The sequence below is a fragment of the Canis aureus genome, chromosome X (assembly GCF_053574225.1).
Source record: "Canis aureus isolate CA01 chromosome X, VMU_Caureus_v.1.0, whole genome shotgun sequence".
NCBI lineage: Eukaryota > Metazoa > Chordata > Mammalia > Carnivora > Canidae > Canis > Canis aureus.
In genome coordinates, this window is record NC_135649.1 from 35,580,397 (window position 1) to 35,606,133 (window position 25,737).

A 25,737-nucleotide genomic window follows, 5' to 3' on the forward strand; every position below is an offset into this window, starting at 1 on the left:
AGAAAACATTTGCAGATGACATACGTGATTGTAGAAAATCCCAAAGAATTTACCAAAAACCCCACTCCAAATCAAAGGAAATACTTAGGTATAAACTTTAAGTGTATGGACTTGGGGTGCCTGGGTGGCTCAGGGGTTGAGCATCTTCCTTCAGCCCAGGGCATGATTCTGGGGTTCTGGGATTGAGTCCCACATCGGGCTCCCCACGGGAAGCCTGCTTCTCCGTCTGCTTGTCCTGTGTCTCTGCCTCTCTCTCTGTGTAGAGACACAGAGAATAAATGAATAATCTTTAAAAGACAAGAAAAGCAGTTCTTGGTTTCAATTGCATAACCCTCGTTAATTTGAGAATCAGCATTCCCTTTTAATGTTCATTGGCTAATCAGTTTTTGAATTGGATAATCAATTCTTTTGCCCATTTTTCTTTTTAATATTTTATTTTTAAGTAATCTTGACACCCAGAGTGGGGCTCAAACTCACAACCCAAGATCGACGGGATCCCTGGGTGGCTCAGGGGTTGAGCGTCTGCCTTCAGCTCAGGATGTGATCCTGGAGTTTCAGGATCGAGTCCCACGTCAGGCTCCCTCCATGGAGCCTGCTTCTCCCTCTGCCTGTGTCTCTGCCTCTCTCTCTGTGTCTCTCATGAATAAATAAATAAAATCTTAAAAAAAAATAAAGAAAAAACCCAACCCAAGATCGAAAGTTGCACACTCTACTGACTGAGCCAGCCAGGCACCCCTACCCATTTTCTAATTAAATCTTTTCTTTAGCAGAAGACAGGTCTTAAGCCGGGTTTATCCTTACCAGGTACTCTGGTATATGTTTGCAGAAGACTTGCCGTTTATTTATTCATTAAAGCTGTTTTTATATTAAGAAAATTAACCTATCATATGGGTAGTATGGACCAAATGTTTGTCTCCCCCAAATCTTATCTCCCAGGTGATAGTATTAGGAGGTGGGGCCCTTAGGAGGTGCTTAGGTCATGAGAGTGCAGCCCTCGTGAATGGATTAGTGCCCTTCTTAAAGACCCCACAGAGCTCTCTCACCAACCCCATGTGACATTACAGCTAGAAGATGCCTTCTATGAACCAGGAGACAGGCCCTTACACACTGCCAATCTGCTGGCACCTCAATCTTTACCTTCCCAGATTGCACAACTGTGAGAAATAAATTTGTTGTCTATAGGCTATCTAGTCTGTATTTTGTTTTAGTAGCCCAAAGGGACTAAGGCAATGGGACTAAACTGGCCCCCTCCACCTGGTCATCTATAGTTTGACTGTACTTATTGTATTTATTTGTACAAGTTTTTTTTTTTTTTTTTGCAAAAGCAGAATTGTCACATTTTTATTTTTTAAAAAATATTTTATTTATTCATGAGATTCAGAGAGAGAGAGAGGCAGAGACACAGGCAGAGGGAGAAGCAGGCTCCATGCAGGGAGCCCGACGCGGGACTCGATCCCGGGACTCCAGGATCATGCCCTGGGCCAAAGGCAGGCGCTCAACCGCTGAGCCACCCAGGTGTCCCACATTTTTTATTCTTTTATGTCTTTGGAGTTTGTATTATACTCAGAAAAATCTTTCTTACTTGAGCTATACAGTATTTTACACTATCACCATGCAGTTCATCAAAGGACTGTATTACACATTACTCATTTACACAAATCCTTAAAATGGTACCATGAACCACTTGCTGTCAACTAGGGGTGATTCTGCCCCACAGGGGACATTTGGCCACGTCTAGAGACATATTTGTTCCACATACTGGGGCTGTGCTACTGACACCTAAGGGGTAGAGGCCACGGAGCCCAGCTAAACCACCTGCAATACACAGGACAGCCCCTTCCGGCTCCAGCAAGGAATGATCTAGCTCCAAATGGTGATGGCGAGAAGGTTAAGAAAACCTGCCATAAACAATCTCCCCTCACTGGTTATTTGGATCCCTCATTGTTTAGGTCTTCTGTATATCACAGAACAGTGAAAAGATTGAGTGAGATGGGAAAGAAGGAAAAAGGGAGGAACGGATAAGGAAATTCTGGTAAATTGGAGAAAACCCTCTGAAGCCCACTGGGACTCTCCTTAATTCGGTCCCTGTAATTCAGCTCCAAAAGCCTAAATTGAACAACCGTCACTTTGTACAGTACACCAGAAAAAGAGAATACTGGGCGGGGGTGGGGTGGGGGGGAGGAATCTGGCAGACATTACTGGCAAACCACGAAGGGGTAGAAACATGCAGAGACTAATGATTATGTAAATGCCTTTATTTGAACTAATGCATTGCTACCAGATTACATCACTTTTCAGAGTTAGCGTAACATTATGATCTCAGAAAGTACAGCAAACAGCTTGACAAAGCAAGAGTACATTAAGTCTTACATATGTATTTTTATTTTTTAGTGACCTCATCTCCTTGTTTTAGGTGTAAAATTAGAAAATTTATGGTATGCTTAGCATGCTTGGCCTACTGTATCCTGTCCACGTTCTGAGCACACTCTCTCCTCAAAAGTGTCATATTCAACAGCATTTTCAATCTAAAGAGAGAGTTTGATGATACAAGTTTTAAAACAAATAAGCATATATTGAACCAAGTCTTTTAAGACAAAATATGTCAACTGTTTACAGCTTGGGTGTGAGAGGGTAGATGCAAAATCAAGGAACACTTTTCCTCTACCTATAATGTATGGTTTTTACGTACTTGAAGACCCCTTAAAAAAAGTAGCAAAATCAGCAGTCTTATTTAATGTAATCAAAATATCCTTAAATGTACAAAAAAGATCACGTAGAAAGAATACTGTAAAAAGATACTGATTTTAAGAATAAAAGAATACGAAAAGCTTCTATTACATTCTGCACAGCCAGTTACTTCTGCCAATTTTCAGTACTACAAAGATAAGCGAAGGATACTCCTGTCCAAATATCCTCTGGCCACAGCTCTCAAACAAGAACTAGCATCCTGGATGGAAAGCAAACTTATGGTCTAATGATATTCATATCGAATCATCTAAGCAAGTCCCAAGAGGTGGACATTCTAAGGGGTGGGGGGAAGATACACAGAAACGACAATACAGCAATGGGAAAAGTCAAGGCTAGCGATGTAGGAGGTGGGAGTAAATGATTTGGCCATGAGTGCATTTCAGGTGTGCCTGACAAATCCGACTTTGACTCCAGGAAAGAGGAGGTGTTTCCATTAAAACTCTTTCCCCTGTGAGTTCTCAAGATGAGGAGTCTTGTGAATCACAACTAGGAGTCCTTTGAATGACCAACGGTTCCTTAAGCCATGAGCACTGCACCTGGGAAGAGCTGACCTGCTAATCATACACCTGGGAGCAAGGTTGTTTTTTATTCCCACGGGTGATTTTTACACCCTCTTCATCCCCCTGCCCATCAAGCATGCAAACACGGTCATGACCATCTTGGGCTTTACTTCCACAAGGTCTTCGGGGAGAGCGTACACCCTGGCTCCAATTCTTCTAGCCATGGACACGGCGTACCTATTGGCAACAAAAATCAAGATGAACCCCTTACTAGCCAAGGACAGGAGATGAGACATCTGTTTCCTCTTATAAAAGCATTTGGCTGGGATGTGAAACTTTCACATTGAAACTTCAAATTGGGATGGCTTTACGTTTTGTTGGTTTCTGTTTTGTTTTGGCGGTCACTCTTGAGTGACATCCCATTTCTAAGCTCTGATGTTTGGGACTGATTTTATTCACCCCTCTTCTGCAAGGAGAATTACTTTTGGAGCACTGACATGATATGAAGATGAGAAAAAATATATATAATTATCCAGATCGGCTGTACGGTCAGTGTTGATATGTTCATTGAGCACATAACAGGATAATGGATGCTCTCATGTGATCTTAAAGATGAGGGGTGGAAGACTATGTCACATGTCTGATTCCAAGCTGCTCTGGGAGATGCAGTGCAATCTTCCACACAGTCAAAGGAGGGGAGAGAATTTGGAAGGTATGTGGACAGAGTGGTCAGAACAAAGAAGACAAAAGGTCCACAAAATAAGGGAGGAAAGAACTTTTGTGTCCAGCTCAGGAAATCGGCAGGAGCATACTACAATTAATACACAAGACATTTCTAGGGGTTTTGTAACACAAATTTGTAAAGATGATCAAGTTTCTGAAAAAGGAAGTTTTTCAGTGGGCTGATCTTCAATGTATGCTAATCAAGCTTTCATGGGTTGCCTAGAAAACCAGGTCTCACAGTCTAGGTCTTTGGTGAAGAAGGGAAGTGACAGGTGGAAAGGCCCTTCTCCATATTGCTGAAATGCAGACAACTTCCAAAGCACAGTGTCAGTGGCAGGTTAAGCATCCTGCTCATTTAGGGAGCAAGATAATAAACTCAACATATGTAGGAAAGGTGATCTGTGCATGGTAAAAAAAAAAAAAAAAAAAGGACAGCCGTAAATAATGTGTTTCAAAAGAAAGCGTGAGGCAGAAGAATATTCTTAGCTAATTTTCTCCTTGTTGGAAGTTTGTGTAGCTGAGCTGCATTAAAACACAAACTAGTATTTCGGTAATTCCCTAAAGCAACAGCTGATTGAGCCCCTACTATGTCAGACGCGATGCTAGGCTCTTAGATATTTAATTCATTGCCAAATCTCTCAGCTAAGTATTACTGCTCACATCTTTACTGATGACGAGTCTGGGGCTCCAAGAGGTTTCCCTCAGGTGATACCGTTCTTACATGGTAGGACCTGAGCGAGAACGCAGACCTGCCTGGCTACAAAGCCTGTGCTCTTGCCAGGACATTGTCAGTATCATCGGTGTCTCTTACTTGGCATTATTGTGCTTGTCATCCTCTGTCAGGTTGCCGCTCTTAACAAGGTCATAGTTTATGCAGCCCGGCTGGATGGCGTCAATTAAGTCCACAACTGCCAAACTGGAGCTGATCGTCTTGTCCTAGTGTCAAAGGACAATACATCCGAGAGTTTCAGTTTGTACAGACTGGCGCGGGGTTACTCATATAAAGTTGCCATACACCCCGCCCGTGAGTGACAGGGGTCTTGCCATCAGCACAATGCAAATTCACGCCGACAAACCAACCAAAGGCTCTCCTTCCAAATGACTGACACTTCCTAGCAACCATAATGGTTAAGAGTCAAATGTGCAACTCTTACCTTGAAACTCTGAATGGAAGTTGATTTTCCAGCTTCAGCCAATGTTCTGTTCACCCAGCTTACGATGATGTCATCATTAGCTTTCTGCCCATCCCCAAGGTCTTCCAGAACATTGAGGGTGTATCTAAACAAAGAAAGGGAAGATGAGGTTTGAATCTACTTCATGAGAAAAGAAATGCGAACAATAGAAAGGTGCTTTCCCTTCAATTTCTTTTCTTCCATCCTCAGGTTTGAAAGACTAAAGATTTCAGGAGAAGAAATTCATTCTCTCTCTCTCATATATATATATTATATATAAATTTAAAAAAAATATATAAAATCATTCAAGTAGCAGTGGCTCACCACTGATTGGCCCTTTGCAGGTGGTGCTGGTGGGGGGGTTTCAGAGCTTTCCCGAGCGAGCTCAGCAGTCTAGCAGGTACCTTCTCTGTACTAGTCCAACAGTGGCAATGACTGCAAAGCAGCCGTGCTTTGGCTGGTCCTCGACCATAATGAATGCTTTTCGGCATTCCAGTTGAGAGATCTTTTTCAAATGGATACATGGGCTGTTCAGAATTTTTTGCTGTATTTTTATTGGCTGACACTAAACGGGGCTCACGTTTACGGGCCAGGCTTCCTATTAAAGTCAGGAAATGGGCAGCCCGGGTGGCTCAGCGATTTAGCGCTGCCTTCAGCCCAGGGCGTGATCCTGGAGACCCAGGATCGAGTTCCACGTGGGGCTCCCTGCATGGAGCCTGCTTCACCCTCTGCCTGTGTCTCTGCCTCTCTCTCTCTCTATGTCTATCATGAATAAATAAAAAAGATAATAATAAAAAAAAAAGCCAGGAAACGTTCACGGCTCTGCGGCCTGACTTTCCAGGAGGCACCCCCCCCCGCATCCCCGCGAACATCCAGCATCTCTCCAACTGCAAACCTCTCGTGGTCTCCGACACGCCTGCCAGACACTAACACAGACTGAGTCATAGACTGTTAGGCCCGTGGGGCTTCAGCAGGTCCTGCTGTGCACCTACCTTCTCATCAGCTGCCAGACTAAAGCTAACGTCAGCGTTTGGTTTCCATCATTCAGGTCTTGCCCTCCGATCCCAACCAGGGAGAATTTGGCAGGATGCTTCCCCAGTTCAACAGCGTAGTTGCAGTTTTCTAGCTGGAAACCCACAGAGAGTAAACCGGTGAGGATTTTTTGTGTGTTTCAGCTGCACGCGCAGGCGGTGCCCTGAGCTTGACCCATCAAAATCAGTAAGAGATGGTTCCTATTCTCCAGAAGCTCAGATTCACGAGTTTTTCCGACAAAAGAAACAAACGGAGCATAAAAACGGCCTGTAACAAATGTATGCAGCAACTTAACGATCTACCTTTTTCATGTTGGCTCCGAGTTTTGGGTATGGAGGCTTATTAACCTTACTCCAGTCGACAGGAACTTTAATTCGTTCATACAACTGTAAGATTACCAGGGCATCCTGCAGGTCACTAAAGATTTAAAAATCATTTAATCAGTGTTTTCAGACAGCTGGGCCTTTGTTTCCTTAAAAACAATAACAGTATGCCAACTAAAACATAAAATCACAGATAATACCCAAGGCTCATATTTTCTAACAGTTTGTCCTAAAGATAGAGCTAACACAATCTCATTCGCTTAAAATACTTATTGAGGGCTTCTGGTTGGCAAGGTACTATTCTAGAAGCTGGGCACACAGGACAAAAATCCCTGGCCTTACACTAGAGTCAGACACAGAGAGAGACAATAAACAAGTATATGGATAAATAGATAATTTGATTCGGGGGTATATATAACTGCTATGAAGATAACAAGAACCAGGGTTAGGGTGGCAGAGTGTTAGGTGGTGGTCAGGGTCTGAATTAGTGGCTTGAATATAGTAAGGGAGTAAGGCATTAAAGGCAGAAAAGAATATTCCAGGCTGAGAGAACAGTTGAGTACAACGGCCTCAAGACATCATGGATGGTCTACTTAAGGCATTCCCAGTCTCTGTTTAAAGATAAGAAGGATCTGTTCTGTAGGGGGCTAGAAAGACATTCATACATTCTTTCACTTAACGATCATGTAAAGAAAGAAGCTGGGCTTCTGTGTATTTGGAAAATGATAATGGATGTCACCATTCAGCACTTCCAGTCAAAGTAACCAGTGTAAACTGACATCTGGAAAATGTTCAGAGCCTTAGTTCTTTCTGGGACATCCATTCACAATGTTCCTGACTGCTTAAGATAATAGTATAAAAGGCTTACGCATAGAGATGGTTTACATGGGGATTAACTCCAAGAGAATTCATCCAGTTACGGAAGGTTCTTTCTTCACGAGTTTCTCCTATTAAGAATATTCACAAAATTTATATATTAATTAAACACCTTGTATATGTGCATATAATATCAATTCGTGGGTAAGATTATTTCATTTCCTTTGGTACAGATCTAGAGGTTTTCTCCAGTATGAATCTCTAAACATTCTCTCTAAATATGTTCTCTCTAGATACAGGCTTATTTTTAAAATATTTTTTGAATTTATTTTAAAATCGAAGAATACATTATAACCAGCTACACAATTTAGAGGTCTATGAATTTTTAAAAAATTTATTTATTCATGGGAGACACAGAAAGAGAGACAGAGAGAGGCAGAGACACAGGCAGAGGGAGAAGCAGGCTCCATGCAGGGAGCCCGACGTGGGACTCAATCTTGGGTCTCCAGGATCAGGCCCTGGGCTAAAGGCGGCACTAAACTGTTGAGCCACCCGGGCTGCTCCGGTTTATGAATTTTTTATGATCTCTTCCCCCTTCTAATGCTTCCCCAATATTTCCCCAAATCCTTATACCTCAAAAGCAACTGATGTTATCAGTTTTACATTAAAAAATTTTTTGGGGAGGGGTGGTCATATGAACTCTCTATACTCATGAATTTACTTATGTCTTCCCTCTACACATTTATAAATTCTAAGCTACACATGAGTACTCCTTTTCCATGCCTATATTAAAGCAACAAATTGCATGAAACCTGAAAGCATAACATTTAAAGATTTTATAGTACTGCCAGGGATGCCAAGGAATGACTGTTATATTTGTTCATTTTGAACCTTCTACTTCATGCATATATAATCATACTGGTATCATCCCTTTCTGTCAGCTGCCACTTTTTACTCAGCCCTTGGGTCTACTTCCAGCAGATATTTGCTAAAGGAAAGTGGAGAAGGAAACTTATTCAGTCAAAATCCTGGAATCACCACGTCCTCTGTATTTCTAGTCTGTAGACCCGCACATTAGAATGTGAGAAACCTTCAATTACCTTCCAGTAGAGTCCAGTCAATATCCTGGTTCTCCGGCTTGGTTAGTGCCGGGTATTTATTAAACAGGTTAGCCACAAAGGCTAAGTTCAGTTTGGGGTTTCCACTGACCACATCAGCAGGGGTAACAAACTGTCTGCAACCTAACTTGTCAGCCTGTTGAAGCATACTCTCGGCTCTCTTCAAATCATCTGTTTCCTGTTGAAGTAAAATAAGAAGGCATCTTTTAAAAGGCTATACTAAAAATATAGAAATGTTTCCCTACAATGATAGGCTGGATATACAATTCGACTTTCTCTTAGCCAACATATGGTGCTTATTATAAAATTGTTTTGAATGCAACAGCAAAAAAAGTTGGCCGAATTTGACTGCAGTACCTCAAAAACACCCTAGGTGGCACCAGATCGCTTAGCTCAGTATAAAACCTTTCATTGAATTGGGATTATTACGTCGCTCTTGCAATAACTCCTCAAAAAGCTAAAACTGTTTAACGTTTCAATTGGACCCTAAAGAGGGTGGGAGACAGAAAAAGAGAAACTGTGAGAAAATATTTTAAAAATAAAAATCAAGAATAGCAGTTTCCAAGAATTTAATTTCAGGTTTAAAATGCATATTTCAAATAGTAGTTTTCCTTTGCAAAGAATTTTTGTTTTTCTGGTCACTGTTTGTTTGTCAGCGAAGGATACTAAATGTTATACATTGAAATATTCTTTATTTTTAAAGATTTTGTTTATTCATTCATGAAAGACACAGAGAGAGAAGCAGAGACATAGGCAGAGGAGAAGCAGGCTCTGGGAGCCTGATGTGGGACTCAATACCCAGGACTCCAGGATCACACCCAGAGCCAAAGGCAGATACTCAACCACTGAGCCACTGAGGCGTCCCTGGTCACTGTTTAACTTTTCCACCCAGGCAGATGCAGAGTTGCTCATTTCTGTAAAGAATACTTACCTCCAACTAATTCCTATGACTCCTCACTTGTAACCTTCTCTATCCTTACCCCATTCTATTTTCTCCCCTCTGGAAAGTCAAGTGCCCAGTTCTGGATTTTTCTTTTTAAAGGTTTTATTTATTCATGAGAGACCCAGAGAGAGGCAGAGAGACGCAGGCAGAGGGAGAGGCAGGCTCCCCATGGGGAGCCCCATGTGGGACTCGATCCCAGGACCCCGGGATCATGACCTGAGCAAAAGGCAGATGCTCGACCACTGAGCCATCGGGGTGTCCCTACCCCACCTCCCACTCTGGATTAACAGGGGTTGGTGAAGAATTTAAATTATCTAATCATTTCAGCCCAATGTCAAAAACACAGTTTCTCAGGCACCCACTACTCCCACCTCCCAAGGCTACAAGTGAAAAATCTGGAGCCGCAGGAAGAACAGTGGCTTTTGGATCTTCTGTTTCTGGTGACCTACACTTATAAAAGAACAGAGTGGCACACTGGGACGTTACTACATCTACACGCTACAGTTTTGCCCCAGGACAAACATAAGCACTTCTGTGGAACAGTGTCACACGAGAAAGGGGTTTATAATCTTGTGGGGAAAGGAGAAATAAAGGTAAATGAAGCTTGAGGAATGTTACATTTATTTATTTATTATTTATTTTTAAAGATTTTATTTATTTGAGAGAGAGATAATGAGAGAGATAGCAAGAGAGCTCACAAGCAGGGAGGAGAGGGAGAAGCAAGCTTCCTGCTGAGCAAGGAGCCTGATGTGGGGCTTGATCCCAGGACCCCAGAACCATGAACTGAGCTGGAAGCAGAGGCTTAACCGACTGAGCCACCCAGGCGCCTCTGAATGTTACTTTTAAATTAAACCTGTCCAGCATGTACAATTTGACAGTCTTAACTTTGTCTTCAATGGGTGATGCTATCTTCAATCAGTTTAAGAACACCCCCCGCCATTTAAAAAAAGATTATATTTATTTAAGAGAGAGAGAGAGTGCGAGAGCTCAAGCAGGGGGAGGGGCAGAGAGAGAGGGAGAAGCCGACTCCCCCCTGAGCAAGGAGCCTGATGTGGGCTCCATCCCAGGACCCTGAGATCACGACTCTTAGCTAAAGGGAGATGCTTAACCAACTAAGCCACCCAGGCGCCCCTTTAATTACGTTTTTTAACCTCCAGTGAGGTGCCTTGGTTGTAGAGGACTCCAGAACAATGTGTATTTATTGTGCTATGCTTGTTACCATCTGCAGAACAATCCATAAGCCTCCAGCAGCTGGGCAATTGAGTTGTATTCAACCCTTTCTTCAGGGTTCTCTCTGAGCACAGTGATTTCCTCTCATAGAGCCTATTTTATTTCTTGTAACCTGTCCGTTATTACTTTCATATTGTTTGCTTTATGCTATTTGCCAGCTTATTTTAAAATCCTTTCTTTAGGGCAGGCCGGGTGGCTCAGTGGTTCAGCGCTGCCTTCAGTCCAGGGCCTGTTCCTGCGGATCCGGGATCGAGTCCCACTTCGGGCTCCCTGCATGGAGCCTGCTGCTCCCTCTGCCTGTGTCTCTGCCTCTCTCTCTCTCTCTCTCTCTCATGAATAAATAAATAAAATCTTAAAAAAAAAAAATCCTTTCTTTATTGATCATCTTGGCATTCCTAACAAAGCATGGGTAATACTGGAATATAAGGAAGCTTTAAAATAGGAATAAAAATATTTTAAATAGTCAAATATAAAATAGTGAAATAAAAAATAATCAAATCAAAAATATGTATATGCCAAAAGAACTTCAGCCCCTACCCCACACCACATTTGAAGTTAACCCCAAACATACTATATTTCTAAATGTAAAGCCTCTAACTATAAAACCTCTAGGAAAAAACGTAGGAAGAAATATTTGTGACCTTTTTAGGCTAAAATTTCTTAGACACAAGATCAAAGCATGATCCATAAAAGAAAAAAAATGACTAAATCTGACTTGGCTAAAATTAAGAACGTCTGTTCTTTGAAAAACATTTGAGAGAAAATATTTGCAAGTCACATATCCAATCAAGGACTCATGTCAAAAATATGTAAAAACACTCAAAACTTGCTAATAAGAAAACAAATAATGCAATTAAAAGTGGGCAAAATGTTTGAACAGCAACAAAACATAGATGGCAAATAACCACATAAAAAATGTTCAATATCACATGTCATCATGGAAATACAAATTAAAACCACAATGCCAGATCATTCCGCACCTGATAGAATGATTCAAGTTAAAAGGACTAACCATACTACAGTGTTAGTGAGGGTGTGGATGGACTGGGACTTTTACATACTGCCGATAGCAACATAAAGTGGTGCAACCACTTTGGAAAGTGAATTGGCCACTTCCTAAAAAAGTTAAACATACACATACCTTACTACTCAGCCATTTCACTCTTGGGTATTTACCAAGGAGAAACAAATGCATATATTTATACATAGAGTTCTATTTGAATGTTCATAGCAGCTATATTTGTAATAGCCCCAAACTGTAAACAATCCAAATGTTCATCAACACGTGTATGTGTAAACAAATTGTGGTATATCCATTCACCAGAATAGAATTCACAAATGAAAAAGGAAAGCATTTTATGATACATGTGACAACATGAATTAATCTCAAAATAATTATGCTGAGTGAAAGAAGCTAGATGCAAAAGGAATACATACTGTAGGGGTCTGTTTACATAAAACTCGCAAAAATTCAAACTAATGTAAGGGGAAAGAAAGCAAATCAATGGTTGCTTGGGATGGGGGAGTATGGGATGGGGGCAGGAAGGCATTACAAAGGACCATGAGAAAACCTGACGTGATACTGGATATATAAAAATCAATCATCAATCAGGCCCTAAGGAAGGTAATAAGGCTGAAAAAGATGAAGGACACTGACCAATAAGGAAAAAGTCCGAAAAAAAGGTCCCTGCTGAGCAGAGAGCCCAATGTGAGGCTCGTCTCAGAATTCCAGGATCATGGCCTGAGCCGAAGGCAGATGACTGAATCACCAGGTGCTCCGAGACAGACAAAATTAACCATCATTTTTTGCCTCAACAAGAATGTTTCATGATCAACCAGGGAAGACTGAATGAAGAAGAGGCGTATCAAAATCAGAATCAGTTAGTATACTGGTGCCATTTACGCGGGCATGAGGTCACCCGGCTAGCCTTCCCAGACAGCTCCTGAGTGCACAGGATGGCTCCTCATCCATACCAAGTGACCCAAACAAAGAGTTCAGTTCTGGTAAGGGCAGTGTAAGTGGTTTAGCCAGTGTAATCTACTCAATCTGACTGCATAATAGTCTAGAAATATGGATTTTCTAAATTAGTACAGTGCATTCTGTAACTAACGGGTCCAAAGAACAAACCAGTGGATCCTAGAAACCTGAGACTAGATTGTCTAGTCCAACTCCTTACTTTATGGATGAGCAGAGTGAGATCCAATTTGGGGAAGAAATCTGTCCAAGGTCACTGAACAAATGAATGATGTGACCAGGGAACATGGTCCATGAGTGAGTCCCCAAATTGGATTTCAGGGATCAGCAGTTTGTAAACACATATTCACGTTACTCTCAACACAGGAACATTAGAGATGCATATATGCATATCTAGTCATTAAATCTTTCACTGTGATTATAATCCAAACACTTGGAAAAGGTTAGTTCTCACCACTTATTTCCCCACCCTTGCTTTGAATATTCTATGCAATCAATAGAAGCCAACAGAGCCATTATTATAGAACTCACTAATAAACTATCAAACCAAAGCTAATCTTTCTGCCTTTGATTTATACCCACAACAATAAATTTTAAAATAATGCTCAAAATTTTCAACACCATTACGTGCAATTACAAAAATTCTTGTTATTTAGAAGAAATTGGCACTATTTTTGCAAGACTGTAGAATTCAAGTGAACACCTATACTTACGTTGAAACCTGACATGTTAATATCTATCCGCGGTTCACCTTCCTTTTGTCCTTTTGGTGCAATTTGATTGAGAAGATGGAAATAGGCTTTGGAATCCTACAAATGAATTGAAAATCTCAGTGAGATCACATTGACAAAGAATGAATATATCCCATTGTCCTATGTGTGGAAGGATATTTGCATTAGATTTTGTGAGAATATATACATGGCACAAATCTCTGTCTTCTAATCTAACAGATCTTCCCCCCAGAAAAGTCCATCTATCTGGCCTAATGTCTGCCTCAAATACAGATAACTGGATTTTATCATGACTCTACAATTGATTAACATTACCAATACAATGATGCTCGTAAACAGGTAACTAGTTCTGTACCTTCACTGAATTACTGAAGTCAATAAGCTTGGTAGATAAAACAGGCAAGAAAAGAAAGTAGGAGCAGAAATCCAGGAAGCATAGGGAAAGAGAAAATAAACAGGTTATGTCATTACAAAACACGGTATATACCACAACCTATGGAGAAGAGATTAGTTATCTTAAAGATGTATTTAATTGTAATTTTTTTTAAATTTATTTATTGGTGTTCAATTTACCAACATACAGAATAACCCCCAGTGCCCGTCACCCATTCACTCCCACCCCCTGCCCTCCTCCCCTTCTACCACCCCTAATTCGTTTCCCAGAGTTAGGAGTCTACGTTCTGTCTCCCTTTCTGATATTTCCCACACATTTCTTCTCCCTTCCCTTATATTCCCTTTCACTATTATTTATATTCCCCAAATGAATGAGAACATATAATGTTTGTCCTTCTCCTACTGACTTACTTCACTCAGCTAATTGTAAATTTAAATAACATTTTTAAAATGAGTAACACTTGAGCTGGTGAGATAACATTTAACTCTGTATAACCTGAATATAGTTAACCAAACAAGTTTGGTTGTCTGCTCAGCATGGAGTCCCAGGTGGGGCTCAATCTCATGACCCTGAGATCAAGACCTGAGCTAAGATCAAGAGTTGGACGCTTAACTGACTGAGCCACCCAGGCACCCCTGAAGATTTTTTAAGCTCCTGAACTCATTCATTGTTTGAATGTTTTTACTTGGGATCCCAATACCTAGAAGTGGTGCTACTCATATGGGGGTAGGCTGGGTGAATTCAGGCTGTGTGGACACTCGACTGCACCAGTGCAAACACTTAAGAAGAGTCTTCAACACACATGTCAAGTAAGCTTCTGCCTTTAGGGGGCTGAAACTGGAGGCTTTGACTCCTTAATCCTGTTATATTGGAAGATGACCTTCCTAGCGGCAGTCCGTTTCTATTACTGAACCTTGGCAGTCCAGATGGGCTATAAAGGAATGTTCCTCCTAGTAAGCTCTGTAGATTATGTGCATGTCCCAATCCCCTGGGGGAAGTCGTTCAATATGCACACCACCCGGTCCAGCCCCAAACCTATCAAATATGAATCTCTGGGAGATGCATCTTATATAAGCTTTCTGAGTGAGTTTGATACATAATGCCAGAAATGATTCTAAGAACGGGGAAAAGCAGGTGAGTGAAATTCACTTCAGAGCAATTCATGAAATGCAAACCCAGATCCCATCATTGGCCAGCACAGGATCTGCCTCCCTATAATGGGGCATTACCATCGAGAAAATGCTTTCGCTTATGATCTCTTCCTAATGGTACATAAGCAACTCATAATCAAATCCTATGCACTTGAGAAGGATGGGTAAAGAGCAGACCCAGCAGTGTCTTTACTACCCTGAAAAGGGCTTCAGAGGTGAAATTGAACTTGAAGCATAGATAAATTGGAAGCCTTTTTTTCAAATTACTGTACAATCGTTTGCTTTTTAAAAAGATTCAAGACAGGCTCCATTTTTTTTTAAACAATTATTTTCTTTTGTACATTCCAAATAGGTTCCAGAACTGAAAATCCATTTAAGACTGGCTTTCAAGAACACATCTAGTGCATAAAGCAGAAACATACCTGGCCAAGCATATTGTGTAGGTTAAAAGATGGGGTGGGTGGGGACCTACTGGTCTCATAATTTGGGAGCTATCCTTAATTTTCCCTGAGGAAATCAGTAATGCAAATATCCCACGACTTCCTCTCACTGCTGAACACATTGATAGGATCATGGACTGCTGTTTCCATAGCCCTGTGGGTCAGTGACATCCGGTGAAGATCCTTCAATTTGCTCCCTGTGTCCCAACACTTTTGGATTTTGGAGAGAGTCCCAACACTTTTGGATTTTGGAGAGAGTCGAGTCAGTTAATGAGAACTCTGTGAGGTTTTTGCTATGATAATTTCGGCCCCCTCTCTCTGGGAAGTTAGAGCAACCTGTGGCAAAGGAATGTTGCCAACGCCTCCTTCCTCTGCTCGTTTTTTCCTTATTGCTCGTGTGCAGTAAATGTAACACAAGAAATATCTGCAGGTCTTTGATGTGACAGGTATTGTGGCTAGAGGGGGGCTTTAGTAGGAGGGCACTAGGGCCGGGGCTGAGGTAGGAGAAGCAGCCATGTGTATATAAGAGCTCATCGCCACCCTCATGAACTCAATGTCTAAAGGTGGGAGCAAACAATAGAAGCAAAGCCAAATAAGAAAGGGGAAGGGGAATCTTGGGGCCCTTTCTTGGTCTTCTAGGATTTACTAACAGGTACCCTGAGGTCTGGGAAAGGAAGGCAAGTAGGAAGGGAACGGCCGTGGCCCACCCTTAGATACTCCATGGTTAACAGGTGACAGAATAAAGTGTTAGGACTGTAATACTTTGCTCCCTTCCCCCAGAAGGAAAGCTAGGCTTGGTGCTCGTATTCCTAAGGTTTCATCTCTCCTGAAAATCTACATCAGGGCCGAGGGCCAGCAAGGCCTGGTGATAAACTGGCAGGATGTTCCCTCTGTCAGCGGGGAGGAAGTCACCCACGGCATCCACCATACCCCACCCCCGAAAGCTTGATGGTTCCTTGCCCTGTTACCTTGATGTCAGCACTAAAGTTGTTGATTTTTTGCCAGCCCGAGTTTTCCAAGTGAAAGTTTGCCCATCTGAGCAGAAGCTCTTCCGGAGACAATTTCATAAGCTCCTCCAAAGTCTCACCATCTCGAAGTAAGGCAGCTAAGGCTATAAGAAAAAAAACAACCACCATAATATATGACAATGGTCATTACAAGTTCATTCGGTCTTTTGACATTCTGTTAGGTAACAGAGGTGCAGTAACACGTATGACCTAGTTCCTCGTTTTTAGGTGCTGATAGTCTAACAACAGACATATATTAGTAGATAATCATACAATGATTTGATAAAGACACTATGTCATGAGAATGCACAGCAAATATTATCACACTATAATTTATTTCTTTATTGGTCTTCACGTTCCAAATGGTAATTAAGTCACAGTTTTTAGGGACGCCCGGGTGGCTCAGCGGTTGAGTGTCTGCCTTCATTCAGCTCAGGGCATGATCCCGGGTCCAGGGATCAAGTCCCACATCGAGTCCTGCATCAGGCTCCCTACTAGAAGCCTGCTTTTCCCTCTACCTCCTCTACCTATGTCTCAGTCTGTTTCTCATGAATAAATAAATAAAATCTTTAAAAAAGAATTACAGTTTTTAAACATTTTATGTCACATGTTTACCTAAATTGTCTTTTTTTTTAAAGATTTTATTTATTTGAGAGAGAGAGAGTAAGCAGGGGGAAGAGTAGAGGGAGAGGGACAAGTGGACTCCCCACTGAGTGCAAAGCCTGTCTTGAGGCTTAGTCCCATGACCCTGAGATCATGACCTGAGCTGAAATCCAGTCGGATGCTCAACCGACTGAGCCATCCAGGTGCCCCCTAAATTGTCCTTTTTAAATCATATTAAAATCAGAGATTTGGGAGAGAATGTTTAAAATGGTAGAGCCTTTATACCTCACTTTTTGACTAAAGGAATATAGAGACACTACGGTAATATTTAAGTATAATTAATTGACTCGAAGGGGTAAATCTATTTTTTAAAGTATTTTTATTTTTTTTTAAAGATTTTATTTATTTATTCATAGACACACACACACACACAGAGAGAGAGAGAGAGAGAGAGAGAGGCAGAGACACAGAGGGAGAAGCAGGCTCCATGCAGGGAGCCCAATGTGGGACTCCATCTCAGGTCTCCAGGATCACACCCCAGGCTGCAGGCCGCGCCAAATCCCTGCGCCACTGGGGCTGCCCAGTATTTTTATTTTTTAATCTCTCCTCCAACGTGGGGCTCAAACTCTCAACCCTGAGATCAACAGTCCCACATTCCACTGACTGAGCCAGCCAGGTGTCCTGGGTTAAATCTCTTTTTTAAAGGGATATAATTTTACTTTACAGTTTCTTTTTTATTTTTTTAAAGATTTATTTATTTATTCATGAGAGACACACAGAGAAAAGCAGAGACATAGGCAGAGGGAGAAGCAGGCTCCCTGTGGGGAGTGCGATGTGGGACTCGATCCCAGGACCCCAGGATCAAGACCTGAGCCAAAGGCAGATGCTCAACCACTGAGCCACCAGGTGCCCCTACTTTACATTTTCTATAGCACCTAACATGTAAAAGCTGCTCAATTATGCTGAATTGAATGTGTAGGAGTAGCCAAGCATTTCAGGTAAGTTATTCCCTCAGGTAATAGGTAGAAGTGGAGGTGCCTGCATAGCTAACTATCTAAATTTTAGCACTGTTTCAGGAATGAGTTGTGTGGTCCTGATGCTATAATTACCTCCTGTGAAATAAAAGGAGGTCTAGATTGAATGAGAACACTGACACTGTCTGATTTCTGAAGAGGTCTAACACCTTCAGGGCAGCCCAGGTGGCTCAGCAGTTTAGCGCCACCTTCAGTCCAGGGCCTGATCCTGGAGACTGGAGATCGAGTCCCATGTCGGGCTCCCTGCATGGAGCCTGCTTCTCCCTCTGCCTGTGTTTCTGCCTTTCTCTGTGTCTCTCACGAATAAATAAATAAAATCTTAAAAACAAAAACAACAAAAAAAAACCCTAACACCTTCATCAGGCAAATTTCATCTTTCGCAGACTCTGCCTTACGCCACATCATTTTGACCCTGAGGGATTTAAGTGAGGGCAGGGCCAGCAGGTCGCTTGTCCAGGACCCTTCCTTTTGCTCCCCATCTCCACCAAGTCAAAGGCTAGAAAGGATCGAATAGCCTGACATCTATGTATCTGAGACCTTGTCAAAGACAAGCCATTTGATGTATTACACAAGCCAATGTAATGTCATTTTGCTGTCCCCTTTTCCTCTTTGAACAGACTTCAAGTTCTTTAACAAGACAAACACCACCGTGAAGAAGGATAGCAATGAGAGTCACAGTATTTGTCCAAACAGGTACCTGTGAGCAGACGCAAAGAGCAAGAGTGATAGTCTCAAAAGTGCATAAAAGTCTTATCATGGATAAATGTGCAAAATAAGACTGCTGACGGACATTCTGGGGCCTTGGGAGTCCTGAGAACCCCAAATAGATGTTCCCCAGAGGTAACTAGGATTGAGAGAGTGATTTCTGGAATAAAATAGGAATATCTGGAGCAGTGTTTACTGTTTTTAAGCTTTATAGGCAGAGGATCATGTAGTAGCACCTAGGACACACAACAATCATACTGTGTATTGCTATACATTCTACAAATCCATGATGTGATATAAAACCCCATGCTGTAAGAAGTTGAGGAAATCTTGTGACCATCAAGGGTGGGTTAGAATAGTTTGAAGAGGTTTCAATCTGTGATAGAATATAAAAGATATTCAAAATAATAGGAGATGGTGCACATTGGTAGAGCTGGGGGGGGAGGATGGGGTGGGAGTTGTGGAGGCAGATTAGGAAAGAACAGATACCCAGTCTGGGGGCCTCGAGAATGTTCCACAAACTCTCTGCGTGTGCTTTTGTGTCTTTATTGTAAAACGAATTCTAAAGTACCAGGCAAATGTGAATTACTACTAAAGAAGAAAAGTCATAATTAGACTGTTTTCCAGGATAACACTATAGCATTACCTTCTTTTAATTCTAGTTATCATCTAATCACCTCAATTAAGTGAAAGCATGACAGCCTGCATGACCAGGAAAAAATAACCAATAAACATCTTTCAGGATGACTGTGTTCCATTACCTTCATTCCTGCTTAATTCAATGTCGGCAAACAAACCGATCTTAATGATCTGCCAGAGGAGTCCCAGAACCAGATGGGGTTTCCCAGCCCGCAAATCTTCTGCACCGATGTTCACAACGTGACACCCAATGGCAGAAGCGGAGTTCAGGGCCAAGTTCAAGTTTTCCTGCAAGACAGCCAATGTACACATTTGCTTCTTGACCTTTCCATTTTTTTTAGGAGTCGACTCCTTTTACTGAAAATAATGCTCAATGAGGAAATTAATTTCAGCCATACATGATCCACAGAAAACAAATTCCAGACAACAAACTCCAGACTTTGGTGTCAAAAGCATAGTTAAAACAAGTCTCAGCCTTATTATTGTTACTGTCTTTTCCAGAATTCCGTGGGAATTAAACTGGTATTTTTATGTGGTTTCTTTTGAAGTACACTGACACTGTCATGAAAAGAAAAGGCTGAGAGTGACTCGAGTCAGGATATCCATGTGGGTTAAGTGTTGTAGTTCTTTTTTTCTTTTTAAAGATTTTACTTTTAAGCAATCTCTATACCCCACATGGGACTTGTACTTACAACCCTGAAATCAAGAGTCACATGCTTTACTGACTGAGCCAACCGGGTGCCCCAAGAGTCATATTTCTTAAAATGCCTAAATGAGAGGTCTATTCCACATGTCCAAAAAATTTCTAGAAGTTGCAATCTCCACATCGTAAGAGGTGCTCTTGCCCGAGGGAAGTTTGCTATCTCAGAGTATAATATTCGCTTGATGGAAAAGAAAAATGCTCCACTGCTTAAGCATGCTAATTAGTTAAGAGCTTAAATAGTTTTGCTCATTTCTGCATGCTTGAACACAGTGTGTAATGAAAAGAACATAGGGCTTTGGAGCTAGACCTGGATTTGAACTTCATTTCCACTGCTAACCTTGGGCAAGCTCAGGAGCCTTTCTGAGTTCCAGTTCTCCTCTGTCAAATCTGGATAATAGTTCTAAACTCAACAACTTAAGAGTTGTTGTAAGAATTAAATGGGAAGCTAATGAAGGGCAGAACTGATGGTCTACGGAATAGGCACTCACTAGGCAATTTCCCGGGAAAGTGCAAGATCACTGTATGCGTACCTGAATGATGAAGGGTGTAAGTTTCTTCTTGTTGATTGCTCTTTCATCAATTGTGTCGGGGACTGAAAGGTTGATCATTTTACTGAAACAATAATTAAACAAGGAGCTGGTTTACTTTTAAAGAGCCTGCGAGTATTCACAAATATTTGAAGGCTCATGACATGTCTAATGTAATCTGAAAACTCAATGCAATATATGACTTTTATCATGCTGATCACAAAAAAACTATATGCATGAAAAATGCAAATAAAAAGACAAAAATGTTTGCAGTAGTTGGGTATTTCTGAGTTGTGGGTTGGGGCAATACTTCCTAGTTTTAATTTTTGGTATTTTCTCATTATTTTATAAGAAGCAATAATTTGGATAATGAAAAAAACCTCACGAATAAATTTTAAAAACAAAAAAAAAATCCCACACTGAAATTGTATCTCTTCTCGATTATACAATTTGCAAGTAAGAATGACCATTTATTTACAAGGAGGTGAATTCATTGAGTGTGAGATTCTTTCATTCATCATATTTATTGAGAGCCTAAATGATGAGCTAGGCATGATATTTGGTGCTGCTAATTCAGTGGTAAGAGGAAGAAAGGTTCTAGTAATTAAACTAGAATCTGTGATTTATTTGGAAGAATCTCATTTGGTAAAATTTGGACTTAGATGGTAACATTTTAGGTGTTTATAATACTGCCCCCCAAATATGGGATTCTGCACAGGGAAAACCATGCTTCTTTCCATGTCAAAATTTTTTTTTTAAAGATTTTATTTATTTATTCATGAGAGACACAGAGAGAGGCAGAGACACAGGCAGAGGGAGAAGCAGGCTCCATGCAGGGAGCCCGACATGGGACTTGATCCCAGGACTCCAGGATCACGCCCTGGGCCAAAGGCCAGCGCCAAACCACTGAGCCACTCAGGGATCCCCCCCCCCAGGTCAAATTTAAATATCAAATCAGTAGCATCATGTGATTATCTCTCTGTATTAAAACACGGGGGGAATTCTTTAGTGTCTATACATGGACAAAATGGGATAGCTTATGCTTTTTAACAGGGATCACAGTAGATGGAAAATGAAATGCAAAGGGGTTGGAATATCCTGACTGTTCATCTGATAGAGTTTCTGAGTGACAGAGGCTGAAGACAAATCCAGGCAGACTGATGATGGAGCATGCTCTTGGCCATCGTGTTACACTGCCTCAACAGATAGCCCATCAACTGACAAAGTGTTGATGATCTTACATCTTTTCTGCCAAGATACTGTTAGCTCTGGGGCAGTAGCAAGGACAAACACATTTTTCAGAAATAATTGGAGGGTGAGAACTGAAGAGGAGAGTCTTCATATTTTGAAGCTATGGTGCTTTAGAAATAAGGAGACACTGACATATGTTATGTCCAACATAGTTGTCATGTTCTGCTTGCTCAAGGGATGAGAAGAAATTGGAAGCTCTCAGTGTCCTTATAAAGCAGTCCCCAGTGTAAATGACTGAGTTTTAGATTTGTATTTGGTGGTACTTTCTCAGACACAATCAGATGACTTTTTTTTTTCTTTTTTTTTTTTCAGATGACTTTCAATTCTAATTATTTCCCCAGCTGAAGCTGTCAAGCACTCAGAAACCAATATATCAATTATGTAGAAGGCTGTTTTGGAAGCCTGGACACAAAATCAACCAACGTCTTACCAAAGCACAATTCCATCACCAACAGCTTTGAACAGGTCATCGGTATTTGGGTTCATGGGTATAACATGTCTGCAGTCAGGATCATTTTCCAAAGCCTTGTTTATCCAGTTAACGAAAGCATATTTTTCTTCCTCTAAAGTCATGTTGAATAACAAGAAATTAGTTCACACTCTAGATTGACTCTAAAGCCTAAAATAATTTGTACAGTAGTGCTGAAAGTTAATGTGTCACAAACATGGGGTTCTCCTCTTTGGAAACCCAGACACTTAAATACAACATGGCTATTATGAAGTACAAAAGTAATAACAAGAAAACAGACCAAAGGTTAACTGATCCTTAGAGAAGTTACTGAATTCTTTCAAAAATTATTACTTACATTATTGTAGAGCTCTATTACAACAAAGTCTATCTTTGTACATACTGTATAATATCTCTTGCAAGCTAACAAAACCATACAATAAATACTTCTAATGCTATTATGTCAAGTATTAGGCCCAAGTCTAAATACTCCGCAATGAGCTTCTAACTGTATTCTTAACTAGGAAGCAGTATTTTTCTAGTGCCCCTCCTTGACATTATAGCAGGCACTCTAATTAGGTCATTGTGTTAACATACGTGAAACTCTTACTATTACCTGAGTAAGAATGCTGTGTTCCTTCACTGGACAGCTCTGAAGTGCCTCCCAGAGCACAAATCCCTTCTTTCCTGTTGATTGCTTTGCGGAAGGTTTTGGCAATGTCACTGCTTTTTACCTCTTGGAAAATCTATTAATGAAAATACATTGTTTTTTTTTTTTTTTTTTTTTTTGAAAATACATTGTTAATTCACGTTTCATTTTACATCAGGCGCAAGGATAAGCCCTTCTATCTTCTTTTATACTCCACTCACCTACATTTCCCCACATGGGTGGTGAGTGTTAAAGGAGATGGAAAACTGGGCTCGAGTTTTTAAGATGCTAACTAAGTACTACAATATTGCTACTGAAAATGAAGCCAGACAGTCAATTGCACACACTTGTCAAAAACGTTAAGTGCCACATGCATCAAATCTGCTTTAAGCTGAAAACTAGTGTGGTCCAAAGGCATAGGTAAATCTGCTAATTTTTTGCCAACAAGTAAGGCTTTGTTCCCTGGAGAGAAAAGGCTAAAGGATCCTCCTTCTTTAACCACAATTCTTAGCACAAAGAAAGATGAAAATTTATGACTCAATCAAAAAAAAACCTTTTTGAAGGAGTACAATGGTTAAGAGTTTGTTTAATCAAAATTTACAGAATAATAAGGTGAAAAATGGATTAAGTTGGCAAAGAAAGAAAACTATGGAGAATAAACACAAAGAAGAGATTTTTCAGTGATTGACTTGTTTGTTTATGAAATCCAGCTTCTCTTCACACTGAAGAACATGGCTAACAAAATTAACATGTACATTCTAATTGTTCAAGAGCAGGTGGTAACAAAGCAAATTTAATATCCTACCCTAACTGCCTGGTTGAATGAATGGACATTCTAAAGTACTAGCTATCTCTCTGTATTTTTTAAAGATTTTTTAGAGAGAGAGAATGCACAGGTTGGGAGGGGTAGAGGGAGGGGGAGAGAGAGAGAGAGAGAGAGAGAGAGAGAGAGAGAGAGAGAGAATCCTCAAGTAGACTGCCCACTGAGCACAGAGCCCAAGGTGGGGCTGGATCCCAGGACCCTGAGATCATGAGCTGAGCTGAAATCCAGAGTCCGACGCCTAACTGACTGAGCTACCCAGGTGCCCCAGGACTATCTATATATTTTTATTTATTAAAGATTTTAAAAATTTATTCATGAGAGACAGAGGGGGTGGGCAGGCAGACACAGGCAGAGGGAGAAGCAGGCTCCATGCAGGGAGCCCGACGTGGGACTCGATCTCAGATCTCCAGGATCAGGCCCTGGGCCAAAGGCAGGTGCTAAACCGCTGAGCCACACAGGGATCCCCCCTATATATTTTTAAATACTGGAAATGATCTAAGCCCAAACTTGTTTCTGATCTAAAGTAGCTACCTCCAGTAAAATAAAAGCAAGATGTAGCATCTTCATAAAAAAATTTCTCTAAAAGTTACACCTGGGTGGCTCAGTCGGTTAAGTGCCTGATTCTTGATTTAGGCTCAGGTCATGACCTCAGGGTATTGAGATTGAGCCGCACGCTGGGCTCTGTGCTCAGCACAGAGTCTGCTTGGGATTCTGTCTCCCTCTCCCTCTGCCCATAGCCCCCCAACTCACACGTGCACAAATAAGTGCTTGCTCTCTCTCAAATAAATAAAATCTTTTTTAAAAAGGTGCTTAAAACACATAAGTGGGCTTACAGAAGGAAACGTATGACCCTAATGGAAGAGTTGCTAACAAACAGAAAGGAGTCAAAGGCTTTTGGCATTATTGACAGGTACACACACACAGACATCTCAGGAGGTGCAGCCTATGTTTGAAGTTCATAGACCAGGGTCACAATACCTAGCAGTTCAGGTTGTATATGCGAGACCAGAGACCCGGCACAGAGAAGCTTGAAATTCAGCCCCATGTGCCATTAACCCAGCCCTGGATTCTGCATTAAGACCAGATCAGGCCAAAAGCAGAGATGGCCTTTTGATATTTAGATTTCACAGAAGAGAACCTTTTTGTCATTAATCCACTTTGTAACTGTAGGTGTTGCTGGTAGCCTCTCCTGAAGTCATGGTTTCCTCTTACCTTTCTAAAATTTTGACTTTCCTAGGACTTAGAGATCCAATTTTATTTCGGAAAATAGCAGTTAAGTTCCACAAAATCAAGCTTACTCAATTTCTACAGCTGTGATTTTTCTCTGCTCTCACTGTAATTTCAGAGGTAGAATTTTAGAATGGGTGTGCATGTGTCTATGTCTGTATACGTATATATTTGCATACACACAGACTACTCTAAATATTGCACATGACCAACGAAAGGACTTTTTCTCCTTTATGGCCATTATACTGACTCCAGTCAAGTATCAAATGGTGTAGAGCTGACTACTCATGTACTCTGGGTAATTTCTGAATTATCGACATTATTTTTACATACACTGATTTTTAAAGTCCAATTCTGATTTCATTTAATTTACTTTAACTTCTGAGCCAAGATCATACAACAAAATGGCAACCAGCAAATATAGCAGTCTTCACTGGGATGGATTTTTGTCACCATAGCTCTCCCTTCGATAACTATATCTCTGCTCAGTAAAAATGCAATATTCACTATTCTACCTCATTTGGAACTCCATTTAGTAAGACATTGTCTAGTAAATTAAAATCTGAAATGTGTGTTTTCCCTCATGACTGGAATACATAAATCACTGGCATGGTATACATTAAAAAAAAAAGGCATCCAAAATGTTACTGCTTCAGAAATGACCTATGAAAAGTCATTTTTTTTTTTTTATTAGGACTTTTTTGCCTCATGATCTTTTCCTTCTAAAAATTAGGTTGGGGTCAGCCCAGGTGGCTCAGCGGTTTAGCGCCGCCTTCGGCCCAGGGCCTGATCCTGGGGACCCGGGATTGGGTCCCACGTCGGGCT

The 25,737-nt window shown here is 41.1% G+C and overlaps 1 protein-coding gene across 6 annotated transcripts in view; it reads right to left on the minus strand.

Moving 5' to 3' along the window:
- Positions 1–2,237: 2,237 nt before the first annotated feature.
- The window catches only part of PLS3 (plastin 3), a 90,033-nt gene continuing 66,533 nt past the window's right edge, over positions 2,238–25,737 (minus strand). For 5 of the 6 annotated variants that reach the window (XM_077889300.1, XM_077889303.1, XM_077889301.1 and 2 more), the window contains 14 exons: positions 22,830–22,959; positions 22,196–22,328; positions 20,518–20,599; positions 19,407–19,572; positions 16,265–16,407; positions 13,667–13,693; positions 13,294–13,389; positions 8,415–8,610; positions 7,367–7,445; positions 6,478–6,592; positions 6,136–6,269; positions 5,126–5,249; positions 4,783–4,907; positions 2,238–3,485 (listed from right to left, as the gene is read on the minus strand). In XM_077889300.1, coding sequence (XP_077745426.1) covers positions 3,353–3,485; positions 4,783–4,907; positions 5,126–5,249; positions 6,136–6,269; positions 6,478–6,592; positions 7,367–7,445; positions 8,415–8,610; positions 13,294–13,389; positions 13,667–13,693; positions 16,265–16,407; positions 19,407–19,572; positions 20,518–20,599; positions 22,196–22,328; positions 22,830–22,959 — 1,683 coding nt within the window. In that variant the 3' untranslated portion in view covers positions 2,238–3,352. The remainder of the gene's footprint in view (positions 3,486–4,782; positions 4,908–5,125; positions 5,250–6,135; positions 6,270–6,477; positions 6,593–7,366; positions 7,446–8,414; positions 8,611–13,293; positions 13,390–13,666; positions 13,694–16,264; positions 16,408–19,406; positions 19,573–20,517; positions 20,600–22,195; positions 22,329–22,829; positions 22,960–25,737) is intronic. The other variant, XM_077889305.1, reaches the window with a different exon arrangement.